Genomic DNA, 26,029 nt, shown 5'->3' with positions numbered 1-26,029 from the left:
AGCAGTTGGTCACATAAAGTATTCATTTTACATTTTTCTTTTCTAGGCTGTAACAATGATTTTGGTAGAAGTAAATAAACTGTCTCTTTTTACATGGTGTACAAAAAGAAAAGAGACGTTGAAATGACAGTTAACAACAGAGCACATGGAAACAGGAAGGATCAGTAAGACAAAGGCAAAAGCGACAGGAATCCGTCCGCGCACAGGCAACGCTGCCATGATTATTTACCCGTACAAGTCCTCAGCCCCGCTCAGTTAACCCCAGCACAGCTCTTAACCGCAGGATTATTCTCCAGGAGGGGAATCCGATGTGATGTAGCAGCTCCAGTCACTCTCTTCACAGTACTGCATGTCAACACTGGGAATGGTTTCTGATATGATTTAAACTGCACACAGTACTTTAATAGAAAAAACGTTGGTTACTCCCACTCTGTGGTTCCTGGTGGCTTGGAGGTCAAGTCATACATCACCCGGGAAATGCCAGGGATCTTCTTGATCTCTGCTACCATTTTTAACACAACCTATCGTGAAAAATCAAAGCAAAGCATGTGAAAACAGACCCAATAAAAACTGTCCTAGAAAAGAATAAGTACGTTTATTCATACTAATGTTGTTTATATGTGGCAGAGGAAAATGTCTGTAGCTATTAGCATGTAGTTACCTATTAATAGATTAAAATAATTTAAAATACTTAGCTTCATGATCTCTCAAGTTAAACTGGGACTGGCCAATTTTTGGCACTGAAATGGGGAATATACTGTAATATGTTTCTGCTACAGCAGCAGCTCTTCAGCTTCAAAACTGTTCTACAAAACGACATCAGGAACAAGAGGCTGGCAAGCTTCTTTATCAATCATTTCCATATTTTGCAGACCGTCATCTCCAGTTAACACACAAAAGAGCCACCCAAGTGAAACAGCAAGCTTGTAAAATGAAAAAGGGAGCTCTAAAGGCTATGAAAAATAATTCATGGAAATGAATTTGGATGCTTCATCCAAAGCAAAAAGTTCCCACTGTCAGTTCTCCAGAGTCCACATTAACTATTTTTGGCAGGAACAGCTCTGGGTGGGATTGGGAATTACACAGTACTTGGTGGATCCTGAACAACCCTAAGTTCAGCTTCCTTACGAATTTCACAGCTTGCAGCAGGAGCTGCCGATTCCAGGACCCTTTCAGACTTTACGTCAGACACTGCACTGCTCTCCACGGCGGGGAGGAGGAGGAGAGGGAGATATTTTGAGGAGAAATTGAAAATTTTTTTCTTATTGTTTAATTTCCAAACAACGTTTTACCTCTTGAATGCACTTTGTGCAAAATTCAGAGCAAGTGACCCCAAATTTCACGTAATGCAGTTCTTCTGCACAGAACCCTGAACCAGTTCTTCTTTAAATTGTCAACCTGCCTTACGGTAGCAGCCTTCATAGTTACATGCAGCTACAATAGAGTCTGACACGATTTTCAAGCACGCAGAAAAAAGTCAGTTCTGTTGCTCTCACATATCACACTTCAGTAGATCCAAAGTAGTCAAGATTGTGGGCATCGATAAAGTGTCAGGAGAAAGGGCCTAAACTTGAGCTCCCAAATCCTTTTTGACACTTTAATCGAATATAGCTGTTTTGAGATGTTTTGGGCAGCAACAAATTCCAAATAAATACACAAACTACTCAATAAAATCAGAACAGGAATCGGTAGCAATTCTGAAAGTTGGGACATCCAATCAGCTATGCAAGTAAATAATTTCAAAACTTCAGAAGTGTTTGTGGTTTGGAATGTTTGTTTTGCTTTGTTTCAAAATCAACGGTATTTTAGAACAACTTCACTGGAAAGTGTTTTTCTCTTCCCTTAGGGAGGTCACACCCGTCAGAACCCAGTGCCAGCTTCTCCTTTTATTATGCACTTCTGCCTCCCTCCCCATCCCCAACAACACATCCGTCCTAACCAACACCTTGAAAAAGACATAAGGGAAAAAGATTACAGTAAGATCAAAATCAAGAAAGGGGGGACAAGGGCAGAAAGGCAGAATCAGTCTTCCACATGGATGGATTGTGTATAAAAAGAACAAATATGAAAATTCATATTACCTCTTCTGGAAACTCATTACCAGGGGTTGCGGCAATACCAGTCATAAAATCGCTCGTAATAAAGGTTCGAATAACCACAGATCTCTGACAGGAAGGTTGCTTCTGTAGGGGGTCTCGATCAAAATGCAACGGGGTCAGAATTATTGGCATCTGGCTGATTTTTCCAGCATAACCTGCAGAAAAATAGCAGTACAGGTACTTTTATGTTTCTGGAACATGATAAGTTTGACAGAGTTTCCCACCCCTACTTGAAGTGATACAGCAAGAGCTATATTTACACAGATATCCTGCAGCTAAGCCAGTCTGGGACCTTTCTCACTGCCCCGCTGCACCTCGGGGGAACACCCTGGCTATGCAGTTATGTGATCATTGGCCTTTGCAGCTAAACCACTCAATGCCTGTGTTTCACTGGTCACAATTGAAGACCTGCTTTCCTTCTCATAAAAACAGATTTGAAGATACTTCCAGCCTTCATAAGCGGAACCAAGCTGACAACGATTCTCTTGGTGGGGCGATTTAAGTGCTGATTATTCTTATGTTACTTCTCTGTTACACACAGAAGGGTCTTGTCTCTTGACATACTAAAAAGAAAGCTCTTAAGTATCTGACTTGCCGGGCATTATTTAGGTAACTCCAGACCGTTATCTCCAGTATTTTTTTAATATGTTCTTCTGAAAACCAATACACAGAACCTCCAGTTTCACCGTTTAAATTATTGAGCAGCTTGAGGCTCAGCTGTGGCAAACCCAGAACCCTCCAGCACTGACACCCAGCCTCAGTTTCCTCCAGCTCCGGTTCAAGGTGAACAGCAAGAGCAGAGGGAGTCATTTCATTAAGAGGTAACTCCAGGTCTACTCGGAGAGATCCATTCCCTCAAAGGTAAGTGCCACCAAGTCAGGGAGACTGAAACCTACAGTTTTACAAGCACTGACAGAGTTACCCTAAGCATTCTGAGGGTATTTTTCTACAAATTAGGGCAACACAGCCTTGCAAATAGAATATGCATTTTTAGAGAGAGAAACGCTTTAAATTTACCTTATATAAAACATAAGCAAATCTGGTGAAGCATTTCCCAATGCACACCTCACCTTCGGACATAATTAAGCAAAAAGCAGCAACAACTCACTCAAACCCACCTTGCATCTCCTATCTGTTATACTCCCAGACTCATTCTGCGTAACCTATCACAGAGCACTGAGTATTTCCTGCATGTTAGGGGTTTAAAGAATTACTGTGTGCTAGTTTGAAAGGGTTGAGTTTAGAAATACAGCTTTTAATTTAAACTCAAAAACATGAAAGCGCTTTGGTCACAGACCAGGAGCATCCCCCTTAGAAACTTTGTACATGGGCTCCCTTATACATACACCACCTTTGTAAAATCCCTCAAGTTTCTTTACATCATTTACTTAAGCAAATACTGGCAGCTTGCAGCATTGAGGAGAAGTAATTTTGCTGCCTTCCAGTTGGCCAGCAGTTCTGGCACAATCCTTCACTGTGGGGCTTTGTCTCATCTCTGAGCTGTGCAACGTGTCAGAAGTAAAGCTTAATCCCTAAAATGTCTTAAAAATGTCTTGTCAGTTATGAGAAGACATAACCTCCTTCTTGCAACAGGATAATGTTGTAGATCTTCAAAGATCTGGAAGTTAAAACCATAAAATCAGTTCTACCAGCAGAAAGTCTAGCAGCTCCCATCTTGGAGCTATCAGACTCTCAAACTTGAGGAGGCTCCTGCCTATCATCTCATTAAAGCAGAACCTTTCTGGGGATATCCAAGATCTAGGCTACAGATTCTGACCTGACCACTGTAACTATATCCAGTTAGGCTTGCAGGAACGTTGGAACAGGAGTCTAGCCTGTGGGATAAGGCTAAATACCTACCAGACTCCCTGAGAATGTTGTGAGCCTCAAAATCAGCTTGGCGTAAAGTGCTGAGGACTCCTGTTGTCAGGAAAGTGGGGGTGACATCTGTAGGAGGCTCTTTGACTGGCGGACCGAACACATACACAACTCTGGAAAACAAGCCGGAGAGCAGAGAAACACATTTGGGGCACGTGGAATACTGCAGACTGCGGTGAAGACAGTGCAACCAAAGAATAAATAAAACATTTGATTTTGATCCTTAACAAATAGAACTTTATATAATTTCATGCATATGTTCTATAAACATAACATACTTATACTAAGCTTTGGAAGTCAAATGTATTAATTTATTTTGGTTTCCTAGAGACTAGCAATAGCCTCAACATCACTTATTCAAAAGAATAATAAGAATAATCCCCTAAAAAAAACAGAAATGCCAACTCAGTGGTATCACAGATGGTGGTTTTTTTTTTTTTTTTTTTTTTTTTTTTTTAAACTTTGATGTTGGTTAATGTTAAGGTTATTTTAAGAAAGCTGCTTAATAAATGCTTACAATTTCTATCTTCCTCCCTATGGGGAAACCTGCAAAAGCATTGTTAAATAAAATACTCCTCATTAGCATATCAATAGCTGCACTTTCCTCACATGCCATCAACACCGATTTACAGCATCCATAATAAACTCCCAAATTCAAATCAGGAGTTTATCTTTTATCTTTTTAATCTCATTCATTGTCTTTTATATGTCATGGAACAAAAAGCAAAGTGTAATATTGTCTGACTAGCCTCACACAAAGGCTTCATTTCCTATGACAAACTCATACAAGTTACTCGCAAGTTTGCAGATATAAACCAAGACTACTCATCCAAAATTCCAGATTTCTGTTTGCAATACAAAATCTGCAAGCAAGCTGGGCAGAGACCAACTATTCCAGCGCACTCCCCAAAGTGCCAGCTTGCCAAGCTCCTCCAGTGTCCCTGTAAACACCAAGCCCAAGTTCCAAGAAACGTATCCAGCACAGCAGAACACTTGGAGGGGTGGTTGAATGTGGAGAGTAGCATTAAACTCACAAACAAGCTCAAGAACGTAGTAATGCCCTAAGTCACTCATATTAAGAACACTACCTGTGCCATTTAAGCTGCAGAAGCAACTTTTTGCTATAAGGAGTCAAAAATCGTTTTGTCAAAGAAAGTTTACAGCCAGGCAAGGAAGATTTCATTCTCCAGAAGAGCATCCAAACTCCCACAGCTTCTAACATCTCTCTCAGTCTCCAAAATAGCTTCCAGCAGTGTAAAAACTTGTTTTGATCTCAAAGAAGCTTCAGCTGCTGGAAAATTTATGCGACCAAATAACTAGAGGACATATTCTATTCACAGGAGGGCTCACTAAGGTTACCTAGCTTTGGAGCTTTTCTTCGTACCATTAGAGTTAACAGTTCCCTGTCATCATCTTTTCTGATGCAAAAGAAACACTACATGACATCACAAGTCACCAACAGGCTTAGAGGCTTTCAAATAACATGTTAAGTTGCACTGGATTTCGTGTGATCAAGTGCTTATTGCGAGAAGAAAGGCTAACAAATTATTTTTGAGATTAGCAACTCCAAAATAAATCTGGGATGTGTTGATGTGCTGGATTTCATAACCACTGGGTAATACAGCTGTGTCATATAAAAAAGTGATACCACACACTAAATACAAGAAGCAGGCATTAGATTATGCACAGGCATTAGATTCCATACATTAAATGCATCATCAGAAATAAAAATACTCGATACCGAACAGAGAATGCTGACCTGTTTATATTGTGGCACATGCGTGGTATGAGTCTGGCAAGAAACATAAGGGACTCCCAGTGTGGAACATCTTTACTAGAGATCCCGCAAACGTAGCTATATGAACGACAGTCACCCTAGGGAAAAAAAAATCTTAAAATTTACCGTCAAAACTATTCACAATACTTGCCCGTTCATGTTGTAAGCTGCAAGTTACAGACAATACTTTGTGTCAATATTTAAGAGACACTAATCTCTTGAAGTCTGCATGCTTGGAGATATCAATTGAAGAGAAAGAAAAACAGAATTAGGAGTAAGATCTCCCCTGAGCTAACAAGAGCGTACAAAAGAACAGGAAAGCTTTTGGATTGGAGATGCCCAAGTCCCCAGAGGACAGAGATTGATGATGCCCTCAAATAGCAACAAATAATCTGAAAAGGGCAGAGTGTCTGACTACTTAGAAGATCGTTACTGTATGCAATCCCATGAAAATGCTAGCTCAGTATTTAGTGAATATACAAATTCCCATAGCATTAGAGTAGGGCTGAAAGGGCAGAAAGCCTTATGCCACTGTGAATGTTCCCAGATCCTAAATAACCTGCATTTCGCTGGTTCCTCTCCTCTCAAGAATAAGGATATAGTACCAAATAGAGGAAAGGGCAGCAGGGATAATCCAAATACAGGATGTGGTCTAACGAACTTAGACTGGGACTATTCATCCTTAAAAGGGGCAAGAGGATTACAGCAAAATTTTACAAGACCATGAATATCAAGAAGAAACTGCCTATGACAGAAGTGACCAACATTATTCAGCCCCAATTATTTCAGTTGAGCCAAAATCCTCAAACATGATACGTGGCATTTACTCAAATGTGATTTCAGATGTCTTGAGACCTTTGCACTACCAGGAGTGACAAATGAAAACAACATGGCTAGCGGAGTCTTCTGAAATTCATTTTCTCGAGCCAAGCTCTTTATTTTTACTCTTTCAGTAATGATTGCATGTTTAATTACAGCCTGCCAAGCTACCAGGAAAAGATTTCACACCCCTAGAATGAATCCCCTTACCTGCACTCCCACGGTTTTGATGGGTAACAAGAAGGCATTCAGTGAATGTAGGCTTGTGATCTGCATCAGCTTCTCCTGGTCTTCTTCGGTCGTGCATGCTTTGACCCTTTGCAACAGCGTATGTGGCTGTGCAGCGACGTAGAAAAAACAGCTTTTAATTAAAGAGCCCCAACCACCCCATACAAAACTTATACAATGGGGAAAAATCTGCTGGCTGCTTCCATTTACATCTCTAAGTTTACAAAATACCTTTCACCAAAGTACTAATTTGAGCAAAGTCAGTTTTATTTGCTTAGGCTGGACATCTTTTAAATCGAAGCTCTCCAAGCTAGGAGGTAAAGCTCTTTTTCTACATTCATTCTCTTTCAGATCAAGATATTTTAACATTGTTTCAGATACAGAATAAATCAATACCCTGCTGTGATACACTGTCAATTTAACATATTTTAAAGATAAAAACAGGAAATACTCCCCTTTGTGGCCTGCTGGTGATCAGGAGCACCACACACTTCAGTGTTTCTTCAAGAAAGCTTTGGAATTTGTTTTGAATTTATGATTCAGGTCTCTGCTAAGGTCCTTTCAGCCCCCTTCACCTCAGCCTAACGGAGCCCAAGGTAATCACCATGGTAATAATAGTTAAGAGTGAAAATTTAAAAACTAGTCATCAAGTACTTCAGGTTTTTGTTTAGAACACTAGGCAAGCAAGGAATTTTCATTCTTGCACTTTCATCTAGGCTCTCAGTGACTTTTAGTACATGCAATCACGTACTAAATCAAGTTATGATGATTTCTGTAGGCAATCATCTTTTGCTGATACTACATGATTTGAGCATTTCCAAAAAGAGTTATGTGTAAAAAGATAGGGTTTTTTTCATTTACTCCGTTAAAAGTATATAAGCTTCAATTTCCTAAGAGACAGCTAACACTTGCAACTGAATATGGTTCCAAAAAATTCTATTGTACTATGTAGAACGGCTTCAAGGGAATTGTACTGGAATGTTTAACTCCTTAAAGAGCAGTATGAACAGTTTTTAACTTTTAACACTTTAAACATCATTGGAATCCATTACAGAACATGCATACTACTCTCATGCTTATTTGAATTTAGTAATGTTATTACCTTTTTAACACTTGCAGAGAAATCTGCAACTATTTTCAAAATATTATTTGTTTCAGGGAAGTCTTTGCACACATAGGGTTCTTCAGCACATATCACTCTGATTGCCAGACCAGGACCTGCAATGTCAAGTTAAGACAGCATCACATCAAAGAACATGGGGGGGGGGGAAAAAAAAAAAAGAAAGAAAAAAAAAAAAAAAACAAAAAAAAAAAAAAAAAAAAAAAAAAAAAAAAAAAAAAAAAAAAAAAAAAAAAAAAGAAAGAAAAAAAAAAAAAAACCCCAAACAACCTACCACCATCACACCCCCAAAACCCAGTAAAACTAAAACAGCATCTGGAACCGCATGTTCACTATTAAGTATGGCTTGCTTTGTCATTGTACCTACAGTTAAATTGTCTTAGTGCTTTATAAGGCAAAAATATGAAACCAAATTATTCTGAAACAATATTTCTGATCAGTAGACTTAAACATTAATTATCAGTATCTTAAAGTGGCTGACTGTTTAAAGCAGCAGTTAGCAATGATGAAATTCTGCCATCCTTTTTTACTAGGCAATGGATGAAGGAGTCACATTATATCACTGAATTTTCACTCTTTTCAAAGATGCCTGAAGGCCATTTGACCTTTTAACTACTACAGACAAAAGTAAATGCAATTTGCAGGAAATGTCTCAAAACACCATCTTGTTTCATTTTATGTCATGCTGTGCATTAGCAGACTAACCTATGCACTATGCCAATGACTACTACACACCCTGCAGGACAATTTTTAAAAAGCACTTACAGAAAAATATATCCCTCTGAAAGGGGGATAGGACCTGAAAGGGATTTGGACTGCTGTATTAATTACTTGGATGTTTTCTGGTCAAGAATTCCTGCTGTTATTTTCAATGTAATTCTGAAAACAGTAATTGCTGCTTTAGAATGACAGGCTAGTGTTTGAAATAAGATGCATTTAACAACTGAGACAATACTCAGCTGAACTTCACTGTTAAATCTTGTTTTGGCTAATACAACTAAAGAAAGAAACAGAGGAAATCCAATTATAAAACTTTTCTTGTAATCACTTTAAGTAAAACAGCTGCTCACGAGTAAACCTCTTTTCCCAAAAAAACAATACTCTGCTTAGGTTAAACCTTCATAAATCCACTAATTTTGTTTCATGTCTTACAGATAAATATACCTGTGATTCAAAATAAATGTATTCTGAAGGTTAAGTATCTCCAGACAGTACTAATGCCATCCATCTACAATCTTTCACTAAAGAGCACATGCTGCTTTCCCATACCTGGGAAGGGATGTCTTGAAACCAGCTCCTCTGGAAGACCAAGTTCTCTCCCTAGAACTCGCACTTCATCTTTGTGGAAGTCTTTCAATGGTTCTATTACTTTACCCTAAAAAAAGAAAAAAATTAAAAATATCTGGTAAAGCTTCAAACACTTAGTTTAAGTCAAACTGGCCTTCTTTATATAGTGTCAGCTGCCAATACTTGCAGAATCACTAGAAAGAAAGGACCTGTGAATGTAAGCTTGTATAACAGTTAGAGGACAATTTAAACAGACAACAGACAGATGAGAAGTACAGATGTCCCAATCAGTGTGAGTACAGCTCTAGGAGAGGCTAGTTGGAAGTATCTTCAGAAATTCAACCCTTTCACAGTTACTTTCTGCTTTGTGGTTTATTGCTTATATAGTACTCACTAACAGCCAAGGTCACCCTCCAAGAGGGCATTATGCAACAGCTCATGTTGGTTCTTTCTTAAAATATTACAAAAGAACAAAATATTTCAGCTAAAGAACTTACCATTTTAATGTTAGAAGAGGCAAAAGAGATTGATGCAGTCTCTTACGCTTGCATCACATGCTAATTCTTAAGAACTCTGCACCAAATGGCATTCAGAATGACTTCTTTTGCCACGAGATCAACTCGCCCAGTTTGTATCATCTTCAACCTGCTGGTCTTCACCCATAGGTGTTGGGCGTGTTGTGTTCGTGTTGGGCCGTTCAAAGAGACATCCAGTTCTTAAAATGACAACTGGTCAGGGGTCTGTGTGCCGCCAGTGAATACTGGTTTTTGTAACCAGATCAGTTATCAGCATGGTTAACCACAACTTCATGCAGAGGCTGCACAAGGCCAGAGAAGCAATCTCTGTAGGTATCTGAAGAAACTGTCCCTACATTTCAGCCCATTTAAAAGCATTCTTCTCTTTTTATCTCGAGAGGAGTAGAATACTACTATCAAAATGCTGACTACTATTACTACCACAAGGAAAGGATAATTTCAGTTCTCTCTCAACATGAGTGATTATGGTTTTCCTAAAGCACTGTCACTGCTCTTGCCCGATTCAGCACTGTGCCAGATCTGGATTATCAGTATCATGGCCAAAGGTTATCCCTAAACTACTTTTCAGAAGAATATATGACAAAAGGAATAAAAATGATCTATAACATACCAAATTCAAACTGAAAACTAAAGTTGTCTGAAAAAACTTAAAACTAGCTTTCTACTTAAGACCTTTGATATCGCTTTTGCTTATCAGAATAGTGTGTATGTGTATAAGAGAAGTAATGAAAGTTTTTAGTTTAGTTTAGTCTGTTGACATTTTTCCATAGTAACTAAAATAACTGACGACTGCTTAAACCTAGCAACTAGGAAAAAGTGTAATAACTTAAAACATATATTACAACTCAAACTAAAGGGCCTCCTCAGAACAGGGTCCCATCCAGATGTGATAGCTAGTTCCCACAATCAGCTTCACATTTGTGAGGACCAGGAGGATACAGTCAGTATCCTCACTCTCAGTTACCTCTTCTCGTAGCTTTCTGATGAGCTCTGTGTCGTTATGATGAGTTTTGATGACTTCGGCTTTGCCGCTCGCAACAAGGGAAGCGCTTTCAATGAGATCAGGTCTGAGGGTACCCTGAGCAAGAAAAACCTCTTCAGGTTTCAGGTTCATTTCTCCAATAACTTCATTGGCAATCTGGAAAATGGAGAGAAAACAGAAAAGATCTGATTTACTTTTTTAATTACAAGAAGCCTGAGGGAAGGTTACGAATTTTACCAAGAACGCAACTGAATTCTGCACAGAAACCTCTGCATTAATGCATGAGCAGTAAACAAGATTCATCAGTATAATACATATTATTACATGAGCAATGGAGTAGCAGTAGTCTAGCCCCAAGAGATACCCAAATTCCCATATTTTGCAACAACAAATGAAAACAGTATCTTCAGAAAATCAAAGTATCTCTAGTCCTAAAAAGGTAACAGTCTCTGCTTCACCAATACTTATGGTTGATGGAAGAAAAATGGTGCACCTCCAGCAAAGCAACAAGAACACGCCAAATTTGCTCAACATATCAATTTGGTAAAAGAATATTACTGGAAAGTTATGCAACCAAACTTAATCACTAGTCACTACATTATATCCGAATGTAACTCTGAATACAGTAAAATGTTCTTAACGTTACGATATCACTGACTTGTAGAAGTCAAATTTCTTTCAGATAACGTATTAATGACTTGTTATGTCATCCACTGATGCCACTGAGCGCACAGTGCTCTAGGAATGAAATAGCCTGAGCTAGCAAATATACCTAGAAATTTTACCACTTCAAAAAGACCTAAAGAACTAGCAGTATCGTTACCTTAACAAAGGTGTCACCAATAATTTTTCTTTTTTCTTCAGGACTTGTAGTCATATTGAGGGTCTTGCTAATCCTTTTACGTGGAGTTCTGTCCTCGTCAGAGATGGGCAGAGTTGTTGTACCGTTATAGAATGAATGGGCTGCGTTTACCACTGCACAAGATCACAGGAATTAGTTGACAAAGTCAAGAGTGTTTTTTAAGTAAGACTGAAAAAATCAGTTTTGCTCTGTTATTTTAAGTTAAATGATCTGGAGGATTTTACCAGCTGCATTTGATTGACCTGCTCAATAACTCAAGAATCATTTGCAACAGAAGTACTTAATTTCTCTTATTAATCTACTCCAATATGAAAAATAATTGCCCTGTAAAAGGGTAGGTAACAGGATGAAAGTTCAGTTCTTGTTTACCTTCAGATTATAAAATTTACTTGCTTCATTTATACAATCAGTTTAGAGTTTAGTTTCCCCAAAGCCTTTCTGCAACTAAAACGATCTGCTATTATTTATGGTACTTTATGCCTCTTAGAGACATTCTCAGGACAGAAATCAGCTCAAAGGTTCTCTAGCAGCTTCTACCAGCACTAAAATCCATGACATAGTGGATGAGCATTTTCAGAAAAGACAACCCCTTAGTTTGCTACCCTGGCAATCTGCTGCATTCCAGGTTTAGAGTCCACAAAATGCAAGGATAAGGCACAGCTTCACTAAAAGCTTCACTGCTTCACTTTCACTAAAAGAAAAAATACCTGGATTTTCCAGTTCAACCCACAAGATGCTAACACCAAAGCTGTCTGCAGTGCTTCACACAGGCAAGCTAATGGCTTGCATTGTTCATCTAATACTGTGCTTCCTCACCAAAACAAAATAAAAAAGAGCAAAAAATCGCTGCTATGCAACAGTATTTACAGCATGCCTTAGAAAAACACAGTTATTGCTCATTAAAAATATATTTTTAAAAAATCATGTGAGTAGAATCAACAAAGCTCCTCCAGTTGACTGCACACTGCACAAATCAAACATACGTAATTTGCCTTCTCTGACCTACTTATACTACAGGCATCAAAGCCCCCCAAGCCTCATCAGGGAGGATAAGGTACCTTCTGCTTCCTCATAAAGGTACTGCTTCAAATCGTTAAGAGGGGTGAGCTTTGCAGCTGACAGGAGCTACTCATTCACGGGGAACAGGCACCAAGGAGATCCACGAGCTGCTCACAGTGCCCCAAGAGCAGCCACCTCATTCCAGCAGCTAAAGAGACGGGCCAGCTCGTGACAGGCTCCAATCCTCACAAACATTTTAGGTCTGAAAAGTTGCAAACAGGTCTAGCTTGCTCCCAGTTAGCAACTCTGCTTTGGTAGGCAAGTCTGGGAACTGTGAAAGCTCATCCAAAACAATGAAACAAATGGCACATTTTATGAGACTGGCCATGTTACCTTTACTGGTATCAAACATACGTAAAAAAAAAAAAAAAAAAACAAATCTGATACCTTTAACTTGAATTCCGAGCTTTTTGAGTGCCTCTTCCACAGACTGGCTTTCTCTTTTACGCATAAATCCATTATCTATGTGGACAGCTATGACCTGATCTCGGTTCAAAGCACGGTTCAGGAGAGCAGTACACACTGTGGAGTCCACACCACCACTGAGCAAAACCTGGGCATGCGGGGAAAAAGGGAAAAACCAAGATTTGTTCAGTCTCCTCCCCCCTTTTTTTTTTCCGGACGGTGGGGTGGGAGGTGGAGAAGGAGGAAGAGGGAGGGAAGAGGACTGTAAATGTTAACTATAATGCAGATGCAATAATAATCAAAACAGGGTATGGACTTATAATCAATGTTTTAGAAGAAAATGAAAAGTCAAGCAAGGTATCAACCCAATTGTGCAATGGACACAAGCTTTATAAACCCACTTGTTTACTGTATTACCCAAATCACAACAACTGCGCACTTCTCAGATCCAATGGAGCGACTCCAAGTGTCAGCATTTCTGCCAGACTTTGGCAACTAACCTTTCGGCCTCCGTGCAATCTACTTACCAGCACTTTGGAGGAGCCCACTTTCTCTTTGATATCTTGGATACACTGAAGCTCCCTATTTTCCACGGTAAAGGTACCACTGCAGCCAGCAATATCATAAAGAAAATTCTTCAGGATCATTTTTCCATTCACTGTAAGGCTAACTTCAGGATGGAATTGTGCTCCATAAAGTTTTTTAGATTCGTTTGCTATACCTTGACAGGTACAAGGAAACAAACGTTACAAAAAAGAAGTTGCAGGTGAAATATATATCCAAATACCCTCAAGCATGTATTTCTGTTGCATACTCAGTACTGAGCTGGCACTTTCGTTCGTTACTATACTAGCAAAGCAGAGAAGTTCAGAAAGATTGACACTGCATTTGTCATTCAGCTTTCACACTAAAGCTCCTTGTAACTGAAGATGGTTTTGTTCATTTTTTTTTGAAACAAAAGCTTAAAAAACAAGTCTGTTTATTCTTAAGCAACTGATTTATAAAAAACATTCATTTTCAAGTCAATTTCACTGTTTCCCTTACTGACGTGACAGGAAATATGCTGAACAAAGTTGTTTAAAACACTTAATTTTGCAATTAAATAATGGAAATATTCTATTCCTGTTGGGTTCCAATTAAAAATCATGTGCCATATTCCTTTCCTTTAACAAACACTATCAAGGGACAGTCTCAGTATAAAATAAACACCTGCTATAATGTTCCCAGACTGTGCAACAACTTTGAATCCATCAGCCACTTTATCCACACTGTCTCCATGGGTGAGGAGGACAAGCTCTTCCTTCTGAAGGCCCCTACACAAAATTAAAAACTAGAATCAATAAATGAAAAACAAAAAAAAACAGTAAAAAAGCAAGCATCTAACTACCTGTCGTCAGATTTAAATAGTATTGTACTGTGTCCTGTAAGAGCGATGAGCTATAATGAAATTTTCCCAGCACTTTCCAGCTTCCAAGATTCTCACCGAATTACGTATTGATTTAGGCTGGCTGCTGCTCTAGGTGCTCATTCCCAGTTGGACAGGCACATTTTTGCAGGGAGATTGCCCTAGGTAGAACACAGCCCAACCTCATCAGCTCCATTTCCTTTTTTAGGCCGCTCTCCTTTCCAATAGTGTCCAGAACATTGAGAGAGGGAGAGAGAGCGACAATTACAGCAAGAAGGTCCAGTTACAGAAAGGGTTTGGAAATGTTATTCCAAGAAATATGTCTATGAAGTCATGATAGAAGCAGGCACTCTGGAATAGGAATATCTTCAGCCAAAGAAATTTTACTAGATTAAGAACAGGTGAGAAAACAATCTCTTCCTGTAAATATATATATGACACTTTACAAAGCAATACCAGAAAAAAAAAAAATCCATCTATTTCCAACATTCTTGCCTCATTTAGAGCTACAGCATGTATTTTGTGTGAAGGTATATTCCAAAACTCAGTTACTGCTTCATACATTTCCAACACATGTCCCGGGGTTCCCAATAAAAGAGCATTCCAACCCGTCAGATCCATTTTAAAAACATGCAGAATCTCCTTCCTAGCAACTGTCAGCTCCTCAGCTTAGATTTCTTCATTGGAAGAACGATGCAAGAAGTTCCTTAAAAATTAATGTATTGAAGTATACTTCGGGTATCTCACTAAACATTTCTTATTTTGAAATACAGAATTTATACTATATTCCAAACAAACATATCTGCATTTCTGGCCAACTAAGCAGAGAAGTCCAAGTATTAAATATGTAACTTGCCTACACACGAACCCATCTGTAAAGCTTTTACTTGAAATTATCAGAGTAGCAGTGGTGCAATTTCACAGTTCTCTTAAAAAAAAAAAAAGGAAATTTATGCTCATGCAGCTATCAATACTAGAATGTATTTCCAATATTGGTTCGGTTATTTAAAGTATCCATATACCTGAAGAGCGAACATGTGTTGTCCAGAGTAATATTGAACACTCCATCTTCTCTAACACTCTTTTTGTGCACAGTACCTCCAAACACCTTATTCATCATCTGTCGAAACAAAAATAGTACATCAGAAAGCAGCACACAATCTAGCCTCGCTTTAATCTTTACATCATTCTCCCTCTCTCTTTAATCTAATGGCTATGACAACAGTTCTTGTCCTCCAGTACATATCAAATTAGTTTTTTTCCCCGTGATTATACTCATTTAGTACAACATTTTGAGAAATGGTGGGAGTTATCTTCAAAATTAATCACTGTATCACTGCATTATTAAGCTTGCTCTTTTCTGCTGGCTTTTGGCCAGCACAGCCAAGAACCACTGCTGCACACAGTGAATAACAAACCTGGAACCGGGGGCAGAGCTTTGCTAGATTGTAGATATTCAATTGTGTGCATGGATTTGCACTTATAAATGGTCACTCTAAAAATGAGCAGGGCGTCTAGGGCAAATTGTCATAAAAATGGGCAAGTTGATGAGAAAAGAAAAGAAAGATTTGGCTGTACTGTAGTTATTGTACTGTAGCTCTGCAAAACAAAACAAGTTGAAAATCTTAAGTCTCTCTCTCTCTCTCTTTTTTTTTTTTTTTTTTTTTTTTTTTTTTTTTTTTTTTTTTTTTTAAGAAAGCACTATTTCTGGGACCAGAGACTCTTACCTAATCCTTGCTTAATGAGAGCAGAACAAGTCTCAGGCAAGCTATTTCTTTCCAAAATCCATCTCCAAGCAACAAGGTGATATATCTGCATTTTAGGTTTCAAAAGTCTCAAAGATTTTTACCTTACAAACCTAACTGATAATATAAAGCAGTAAGAAGAGGAAACTCTAAAAATGCTCGAGAACGTTAAATCTTGGAAGAGATTTACAAAATATTGCCAAACGATCTCAAACAGCATCCGCTGCGCTCGACAGATTGCAATCTTTTCTAATGAACCAGCAGTTTGTCATGGAACACATTTGATTCCTGTCTGTAAAGCCAGGCTTGAGGAGCTACCCTGCTTTAGCTAACTAGTTTAGCTAACTTTTGGATTTGCTGGACAATTTAAGGCAGTTCCACGTTAATACAACACACATTTCCCTTTAGAGCAAACACTGCCAAAACTTTTTCCGTAATTATTTGCCTTGCTAAAGAGGTTTTTCCACTACTATTCAGCACCTCTGAAGGCCTAGTACGTTGCTAACCCCAAGGGGAAAAAAAAAACAAATAAAAAAGAACAAGGAGAAGTCCTGCTTCTAACCTGCCCTTTGTTCCTCTGCAAGTCTTTTTTTTCCCCACTCACATTGGATCTGTTATAATACTGCAGGGTCAGCAGCCAATTTAAGTAAAATCTAAAGGTTTTTTTTTTATTTCAGTGCTCTTAAGAAATGTGTTAGAAATATTCTACATTTCAAAACAAAAGGACAAACTATTTCAGCTGCTTACAAGGGGAACATTTTCCAATACTAAACAGAAAAAAAAAAAAGTGAATGAGCGCCACACACATTTAGTGTGACAAAAAAGGCATAGTGTTAATCAAAATCAGCAATGGTTAAACAAAAACAACAAAAAGAATCAACCATTTTATGCTGTCTATATGGCAGAACCAAGAAAAGCATACACAGTATGCTCTGTTTGCCAACTAGCACTTAAAAGTACCTTTACTTCATGGCATAGTGCATATATATGAAAAGCAAGTCCTTCAGCATAGGATCATAGAATCATGATGGCTGGAAAAGCCTTTGCAGTTTTACTTCAGCTAAGACAGACCCAAAAGTCTCCCATAGGCAAACATATCTCCAAACAGCACCTGCATGCCATAGCAAATCCCAAGAACGGGTTTTCCTATTGTAAATATTGCTGGGTCGAACCATGGTGCATCTTCTGCATATACCGAATTTGGTCCTCCAGATATGATGATAGCTCTGCAGAGAAAAGATTATTAAAGAATTAATTCTTCAATTCAAATGTTATTTACCTTTAAAACTTTTATGTTATTAAACACCAACATCAAGTGCTGTAACACTCTAAAGGTTGCATACATCAGTTCTTACTAAAAAGGTAGTAACTTCGTGATGCTACAATTGGTTAAAAAACAGCAATCTCCTAGAGGAGTATTTCATCAGTTTGACCAAAGCCAAATATAACCCATCTTAAAACACAGCTGCATTTTTAAACTGCTAGCCAGGTGTTGGCTACATGAGAAGTGAGATGGCTAGTACAGAATGTAGAATATTAGCTTTATTTATATGCACACACATAGATTCAACCTTCACGAGGGCTCTACCACCTGGAGGAGGTTCCTGAACTTCTAGAGCTGTTGAGAAAATGGCTCCTAATTCACATCGATTACAAAGTAAGATGGTATTGGCTGTAGCTTGTGTCTTGAAAGCCCAATTTCTGCAAGCACTTAAGGTCTGAAATTAACACCTCACTCTACAACACAAGACTGCATCTTTCCAAAAGGAAAGAGAAACCATGGTGGTTTGCAAAACACTGAACTGCACAAGTATTGGTTAGTTTAGCAATGTTTTCTGGCCTCAGCCCAGGACTGAACATCAGCGTACCAGACCTTGAACCAGCGCACTGTTTATTTCACTGAGAACAGTAAATCCGCTCTTCAAAGAGAGAAATGCGGAATGGGGGAGGGCGAATGAGCCTTGATCGATCGAATAAAACTTTCTCTAGTGCTATTTAAGGCTCCCGTCAAGCAAGAACTGACAGAAGCCTTTTGGAAATAGTTTTTACCTACAGAAACGGGTCAGGCACCTACACGTGTGCGCGCAGCAGCAAGGCTACGTGCGGAAAGCGCCCGGCGAGGGCAGCGGCTCGGGCCCCGCGCGGCTGCTCTTCGGGCTGCAGCTACTACTGCTTCCCAAAGGCAAATGGCTCGCTGTACGGACTTAAGTGCCATGCACACTGAACATTATTCAACTTTAAATAAAGGAAATGCAACTTATCTTATGAGCCTTTCAGGATAACAAAGTCCAAATAATTAGATGCTCTCCTGTAAGAGAACTGGCTTAAAATGTGCTTTTCTGCACAAATTGAATTGTGCAGAATACAAAAAGCAATCTCAGCTCCCCAAGGAGCACAGAAAAGATGGGGCAGGGACAGAACCTGCCTCGTCTCAGCTGCCCACGTGAGAGGCTCAGCAGTGAGGGATGTAGATCTCAGTTTTATCACAATATCATACAGCTTCTTGCACACATCCCTGCTTCGATACCCACACGCTTTTTCCCCTCAGTTAGCTTAATCCGCTTCCAAAACTATCTAACCTGATGTTGGAGAGTCCATTTTAGATAGTTAAAGTGCACATCAAAACACTGACAGTAAAATACATTAATTGACCTACAAACTCCAGGGTTCATGTCAAAATTCAGAGTTATATCAGAATTTAGGGAGTAACGCCACTGGCTCCACAGCCAAAGAAACCCCTCTGCTCCAAATGGGCACCTGATGGAAATTGCTAACATTTGTGCCAAATTTTGATAAAACTTGTCCCTTGTACAGAGATTGTTCTGTATCTATAGAAATGGAGACGTTTAAATACAACATGTAAACACAACTCAGCAAATGTTTTGACCTTTCTGCATATCTTAAACCTTAGCACAGACCACAGTGTAACAGGTAGCTAAAGCAGTGTTATCACTGACATTACATTTTTGCAAGACTTTATTTTAAAACTGACCTCTTAGAAGTATATTTACAAAAGAAAGTGATAAAAATGACATATATTTTATGGTCAATAGTTTCCCCAGCAGCACCCAAGTATTTCTGCAAGCGTGCTAAAGTTGCAAGCACGAGCATCGCACAGCCACTAGCACCCACAGGTTACACACCCCCCCTTAAAGACACACAAAAAATAACCTACCGAAAGCCTTGTTCTCGGATGGCAAAGGCCGGCGTTTCCAGAGGGAAGATCTCGGACTGGACGAAGAGCTCGCGCACGCGCCGGTCGATGACCTTGCCGTACTGCGCGCCGGCGTCCAGGATGACCACGGCTCCCTCGTAGTGGTGCTGCCCATCCTTGAGCTCTGCCCCGGTGCTCTCCAGCTGCAAACACCACTGGCATAAGCATCTTTCAGCAGGGGTGCTCTAAGGCAAATCCCTTTCGGTTACTAATAAGTGCAAAGCTTAAGGGCACAAATGCATTATTTGACAATTAAAGCAGGGAAGCTTTCAAACAAAGAAAGCTTCAAGTTTCATGCAGCTCAGTGCAAACCTATGTGTTAACGTAGCCCATCGCTCGCAAGCAGCCACGCAAACACGACGTGCCCCAAAGCCACAAATCTGGTCCAAATTAGGCTGAACAAAAGAACAGCCAGAGTTTCCCACCAAGGAGCAGCAATGGGCTCTGTGCACCAGTCCAGCCACTCCTGCACATTTTCACATTTTGCATTGTCATATAAAACCTAGCACACAATATGATAATTAGAAGCATGTGCCTTTATCTCAAGCAAAGGAGGGCAATCTAAAATTAGCAGAAATGCATGTTTTTCCCTATTACATTGCCTCATACTCTGAACTCTTGCTTGAAACTACTACCTGGGAAAGAGCGAAAAGAACAACCTCACCACAAACACAGCGCCTAAAATAACTTTAAAACATCTTTTGAGAAGAGTACTCAAACAGATCGCACGTCAGTTTTGTTTCTGAGGTTACTTCAACCAGATTCCTTTCTAACAAGATCCAAGCAGTTGTGCTCCTCGATCCGCAGCATTTTTGACCTGGTTGCCCAAGTTCAGCTAAATCTGGAAGAGGGCTGGGAAAACCATGGGCAAATTTCTTGCTTCCTAAAGAGAAACTGTGGAAATGGGTGGTGAGTTCAAGGCAGGGCCTTTATCACGGGAACTTAATGGGAGAACTGGAACTCGAGCATGTTGCAGGACACCCGAAGGTGAGTGTCAGGAGAGAGGACGGGGAAAAAAGAGAGTACTGCTAATGAAGTTACTTACTTAGAGGTTATTATTCTTGACCTATAACTGCTAAGTTAGGCTTGAGGAAAGGAAAAATGGGAAGTGTTTTCCTCTGGCAGCATAACCTCAGAATCCATTTTCATGTTTCCGAGCACTGAACGTTTCAAAACCGGCACGTTCAGAAACGCCTCCCAATGCGAGCGCCCCGGTGCCAGGTCACGCCGTGCTCCGCGGCTGCCGCTGCCCCCCACATTCCCACAGGGGCCACACGATCACACCCAAATTAACCCCGGCCACTGCGGACAGAAAGCGCCGTCCTGCCGGGCCGGCTCTTCCCAGGGAGCAAAGGCTGCCTTGGAATTTTCTGCCTCAGTTACTGCAAGACAATAGATGTGGGAGACAATTGTCTTGGAATTATCCAAGGAAAACAACACTTTGAAGGCTTCCAAAGCTACACCAACTAGAAAATGTAGAGCTATGAAGCTTTTTCTACCTAAATAAAAGGGCATAAGATGAAAAAAGTGGAAAAGTCACTCAGAAGCTTAAATCCAGTTCAGAGTTGGTCACTTCTTTTCTTAAAACGGTAACAAAGTGGCTGAAGAGAAGCTTTTGTTGACTTATCAGTCTTGGGTTAGGTAGCCGTAAGGACCAGCAGTGGAGCAGAAGTCTCAAGGGACTCTCCTTCAAATGCCCACGTGGGATGGAAGGGAGATCGCTAGAACATGATTCCTTTCCAGTGGAAGGAAAGGCTCGCTTTTAGAGCAGTTCTGCACATTTTCACCTGAATTACCCCATGTTCTTGCCATAAGGACTGACATCCATGTTCTTTCCTGACCTCACCTCGTGACAGGCCCTATTCCCCACAGTGCTGCTTTGCCTTGGAGGTCTCAAGCGGGATGGACGGGTGCTCGGCAGCTCCCAGCAGGCAGGGACCAGGCGCTGCAGCCCTCTCAGCTGGTATCTGCACCAGCTCCCGCTGGAAAGGGTTGGCAAGGCGCCCCCGAACACCGGTGACCAACTTGCCATGCCCTGTGCCAGCGGCACAGCTCACACACTATAACCTAGCATTGCCAGGCTGCACATCCCGCTGACGGACCTCTATGAGGAGCAGAGAGCACAGCTTGGTCAATGCAGCTTCTGCACTTTATAATAATAAAGCTAAGAAAAAAATAAACAGACTCATGTTGGCATCGGTTCAGCTGGGCCAGTGACCAAGGGCTTCTATGTGGAGCTAGTAAATAAATCTTGTTTCCAGTCTCTATCCCCAGGGATCAGAGGTGCTCTGAGCGGTTATATGCACTGAGCTAAATCCAAGCAAAGGCTGTGAGAAGAGACAGGCATATGGAAACAAAAAGAGCTCACGATTATGCTTGAGCAATACTGCACGAGCAAGAGCAGCACATGGACACACAGCCCCTCGTCACGAGGAGGAGCCCGGTGCACCTCCGCATCACAGCTAACCCACTTCCACGGGGCTGCAGCTCTGCCTGCCTGCCGGGCTCTGCTTCTTCCTTCACTTTTGCATGTCGTACTGAAGCATTCTGCACAGCGATGTGAAAAACTCCCTTACAAGGAGCTGTGTCAATACTAGGAGATCTGCTCTCCGGGTCGATGACATGGATGTGAGAGACGGGCTAAGGTCAGGCACTGTAACGAGACCATGGCCAGCGTTTTGCTGGGGGTGGTTTTCACCTCCCCAAAGCCGGTGCCTGACCACAGCCCAAGTTCTTCATCAGATGATGCTAACGGTGCTCGGGCTACAACCCGGTAAAACCACTGACATCTCATCAGGAGAACAACTTGAGTAAAAAAAAAGTGAGAATAAAACCACAAGAAAGTTCAACACTGACCAGAATCCAACGGAAATGTTACCGTAAATCACAGGGAAAAGAGGAAGGAGAAGGCACCAAGTCAAGATGGGATCTGGCTTTATTTACTTAAAGGCACAAGTCCAAGACTAGAGACTTCAATTAAACAAATTTAATAAGCAAGCTCTATTTAATGGAATAAAAGAAAGAAACAGGCTGTTAACACGAAGCCAGTTTAGCGCATGCATTTGTACACACAGGCCAGGAGATAGGCCAAGAGGACAGCAGGTAACAAGCAGCTCCAACACAAGCAGAATTTATGGAGACAGGGAATCCCCATCCAGAAGAGCTGCTGGAAGACAGATTTCTAATAAAAGCTCATTTTCCTTCACTGGGGTACAGTCAGGGTGCCCCGTTACCCCCTTGCTGTGTATTTGCACAAAACCCTGCAGGAATTGCTGCTTTTGAGAACCACCACACCTGGTTTGAAGTTGGCCAGGGCAGGTCATACATTAGGAGATGCACAGCCTACATTTCAGCTTCCTGGGAAAACTGAGACTAAGGAACACCAAGAGGGACTCAAATCTTCTAGGAGAGAAGGGGAAGAAAGTCTCTGTTCACCAAATTTATATGGCAAGAGTTGCAACAAAACCCACCTCCCACACGAAAGGTGTTCTTTCCCTATGGCTGGTGAGCCACACAAACCAAGGACACTGACAGAGACACTCGTAGTCCGCGTGGGGAAGCTCCGGCTCTGCCCCGATCCTGCCCTTGAACCGCACCACGCAAGATGCTAGGGGAAGGAAGAGCTTCCACTGCCACCTTGTTAGGTTCACGGAGCAATAGATCAGTTCTGTAATTAAGTGTGCTGTGGGACCTGCCACCAGGCTCCAATTACCAGCTAAGGACCCAGCTCATCGTATTTATCTCTTGGTTTACCTAAGTAGTGCTTTAAACCAAGTTTTGCAAGTTCACAGCAGCCCACTTTTGCAAAAATCAGTGTTTTTTTTCAACATTTTATGCACTTACAAACCTACAAAATTTTCGTTAATTCAATTTTAAAAATCCATTAATATACAGAGACAGCCGTATCTTCAACTCCTCAGAAGCAGCCAGGAGGAGCTGGGTTTGCAGCAGGGGCCCCTCTGCCCAAGCCTTTGCCCCCGGGGCTTCCGTGGCACTAATGACTGCAGCAAGTCCTTAGCGGGAGCTCTGACCTGGCATTTTCAAACTTGCACAGGTTTTCTTAAGAGACCAATTGCTTTCCACCAATGTTATAAATTAAACAGGTGTAAAAACACTTGTTATTTATTTTTTTTTTACTAAGCATAACAAAAAGTGACTGTTTCAGCTTCAGAAAATCCTTGGGATACCTATAAAAATAGAGCAAAGGAGCCTACTTGTTACCTCAAATAAAAATGAACGTATATAAGGTGCATGCAGATTTATGGTGCCTAATGGGACTGCAGCTGGATCAGCTGCCTCGGTGAATTAACCGTTCTCGTTACACACACTATTTTCTCGCAGAAAGGCATTGTAACACTGAGAGTCAAGGATCTTTCCACAACCCAGGGGAGCAGAAGCCCTCAGGAAAAGCCCAGCTGCGAAAGCATTCCCTGCTCCAGGGAAGCTCCCGTTGGAAAACCTTACCTGGGACCCTAGGCAAGGGTCAAAATCATGTTTTACCTCAAACTGGATAATCACCTTAAAGCATCTAAAGCTTCTGTCCAACCAGAGGAAGAGCTGGGCAGCGCTCATGGGATTCCTGGTGGGAATTTACACCCCTCTCTAGGCAAGGGGTCTCGGAGGGTCACGCGAAAGATCCCGCGTGGGCCTCGCGTGGGCTCAGCCGCCCCCGAGGCCACCAAAGAACCCGCGTCTCTGCGAGGGCGGCTGAGCGGGGAGCGGCCCCGCGGGGAGCCCCGGGCGCGGGGCGGCCCGTGCCCCGTGCGCCTCGCGGGGGCCGCTCAAAACACGCGCGACAGAGCGGAAAAACCGCGGGCCAGGGCACTACCCACGCGGGGACGCCACGGAGCGCCCCTTCACCCGAACACGAGCAAACCGCAGGGAGCTGCCGCAGGGGATGGCGCCGGGCCCGGAGCGGGAAGGAGCGAGGCTGCGGGAGAGGAGGCGCCTGGCGCGGGCCGCGCGCAGGCCCCGCCGCGCGGCGCGGCGCGGTGCGGCGCGGGCGGCCGCGCACAAAGCGGCGCGCGGAGCGGCACTCACCTTGGCGTCGCCGTTGCACAGGGCCATGGGGGCGGCCGCGGGGCCGCTCCCCGGGGCGGCGGCGCGCGAACGGAACGGAACGGAAGGGAACGGAACGGAAGGGAAGGGAAGGGGCGGCGCGGGAGCCGCGATGCGCGAGCGCGGCCCGTGGCGCCGCCGCCGCCGGCAGGGGAGGGCAGGGGCGGAGCGCGCGCGCGCCCGCCCGCGGAAGGGGCGGAGCGCCGCGCGGACAGGCCCCGCCCCCTCGGCCCGGCCACGCCCATCGGCCCGGCCACGCCCCCCTCCTAGCGTTCCCCCGCGCTGCGCCTTCCCCCCGGAAAATAAATAAAAAAATAATTCTTTTTCAAAAGGACCTTTCTTTTTGTGGTAACCTGCGGAATTAGCTGCCTTGCTGTGCACACGCTCCCGCTAGGGACGTGCTTGTGCCTGGCTTAGGTGTCAAAGCGTCAACTCAAGGGATGCTCGCGCTCTGCTTGCATCTGCACCCGTCATTGGCGCCGGGGAACTCGATGGACTTAACGGTAGCCAAGAGGAAACGTGACGTTCTCTGCAGGGTTTGCACCCAAGATAACGGGCTCCATTACATACCGATCTTTTAAAGGCTCCTAGATTAATACTGTATGCAAGTCCCTGCAGGGTCCAGTCCCTATGCATCCGGACAACCCAACGGAGCACGTGTCAGTGCCGAGGTTTCTGCCTGTTTACTCCCTTGTGCCCTGCACCGGGATGATGTTATGCTGTGCAAGGCGGGATGAGCACACACCTGCAGTAGGTTTCAGGAAACACGGGGCCCGCTTGGGCCGCCCCACATGCTCCCCCGTGGCTCCTGCTCGTGAGCAACACGGCTCCCAAGCTCTGCACCGCAACAGCTTCGTTGGGCCCTCTGACTCCCCGCATCCCTTCGGTGGTGGCACGGGCACTTTATTTGTAAATGAATAGCACACTGTTTATTCGTAAAAGAGCGCTAGGTAAAAATAGCATTAACTTCATAGTCTGGCACAACATGTAATCTTATATGCCTATGTTATCTGAATGCTTTGCATTACCTAAATACAGCTATCAGTTTGTATACACTTAGAATTACCTACACGCTGATTATGGAATTGATGCCTGAGAAGGAAAGGTCAACATTACTCAGTGCTCCAAACAAACCATAAGGTCAAGTAATGTCAGTAAGTTCCAGCAAATGCATCTACTATCTCTCTCAGACGCCACGGTCTTAAAGACAGGATGGGAATTCAGGTTTTGCGGTGGGAATTCAGGTTTTGCGCTCGCCTTTGCGATCACAAAGCACTGCAGCAAAGGGGGAGGCAGCAGTTACCCTTCCATAAGGAGGAGGCAGCAGTTACCCTTCCGTTGAGGCTCCCCCTCCAGATCTCTCAAGGCAGCAGTTTGTACGTGTTTAACACCACAGAGATGCACCTACTTGGGAAGAGTTTATGCCAGTTCCTCAAAGTTTAAAATAAACGTTTTGTCTGTCCTAGTGTGCACCAGATCCATACCCATTAATTAGCTGATATCTGAACTCTGGGTTTAATCTGAGGCCATTTTAAGGCAGAAAACAGGCACAAAC

The 26,029-nt window shown here is 42.2% G+C and overlaps 1 protein-coding gene across 1 annotated transcript; it reads right to left on the bottom strand.

The window, feature by feature from the left end:
• On the bottom strand, window positions 1-24,508 carry GMPS (guanine monophosphate synthase). Its single transcript, XM_026045184.1, has 16 exons — window positions 24,457-24,508; window positions 19,378-19,559; window positions 17,314-17,428; window positions 15,480-15,577; window positions 14,262-14,365; window positions 13,580-13,773; window positions 13,035-13,200; window positions 11,550-11,701; window positions 10,709-10,882; window positions 9,191-9,296; window positions 7,904-8,019; window positions 6,784-6,909; window positions 5,737-5,852; window positions 3,960-4,090; window positions 2,082-2,254; window positions 1-521 (listed from the first exon to the last, which is right to left on the bottom strand). Exons 1-16 carry the CDS (start codon window positions 24,481-24,483, stop codon window positions 420-422), a joined length of 2,082 nt encoding a protein of 693 aa, XP_025900969.1. The 5' UTR covers window positions 24,484-24,508; the 3' UTR covers window positions 1-419.
• Window positions 24,509-26,029: the final 1,521 nt, after the last annotated feature.

The sequence above is a fragment of the Nothoprocta perdicaria genome, unplaced genomic scaffold (assembly GCF_003342845.1).
Source record: "Nothoprocta perdicaria isolate Ctin4 unplaced genomic scaffold, notPer1 scaffold_4, whole genome shotgun sequence".
Classification (NCBI taxonomy): Eukaryota; Metazoa; Chordata; class Aves; order Tinamiformes; family Tinamidae; genus Nothoprocta; species Nothoprocta perdicaria.
This window is presented reverse-complemented; position numbering and strand designations above follow the sequence as displayed.

What these genes read in the sequence shown, in the direction of transcription:
- GMPS (XM_026045184.1), bottom strand. Translation starts at nt 24,483, where the DNA reads ATGGCCCTGTGCAACGGCGACGCCAAG. An exon ending in GTCTGGGAACATTATAGCAG is followed by an intron (nt 13,774 to 14,261) that starts GTGTTTATTTTA and finishes GTACCTGTCAAG; the next exon opens with GTATAGCAAACGAATCTAAA. An exon ending in TCTCTGCAAGTGTTAAAAAG is followed by an intron (nt 6,910 to 7,903) that starts GTAATAACATTA and finishes GTCGCTGCACAG; the next exon opens with CCACATACGCTGTTGCAAAG.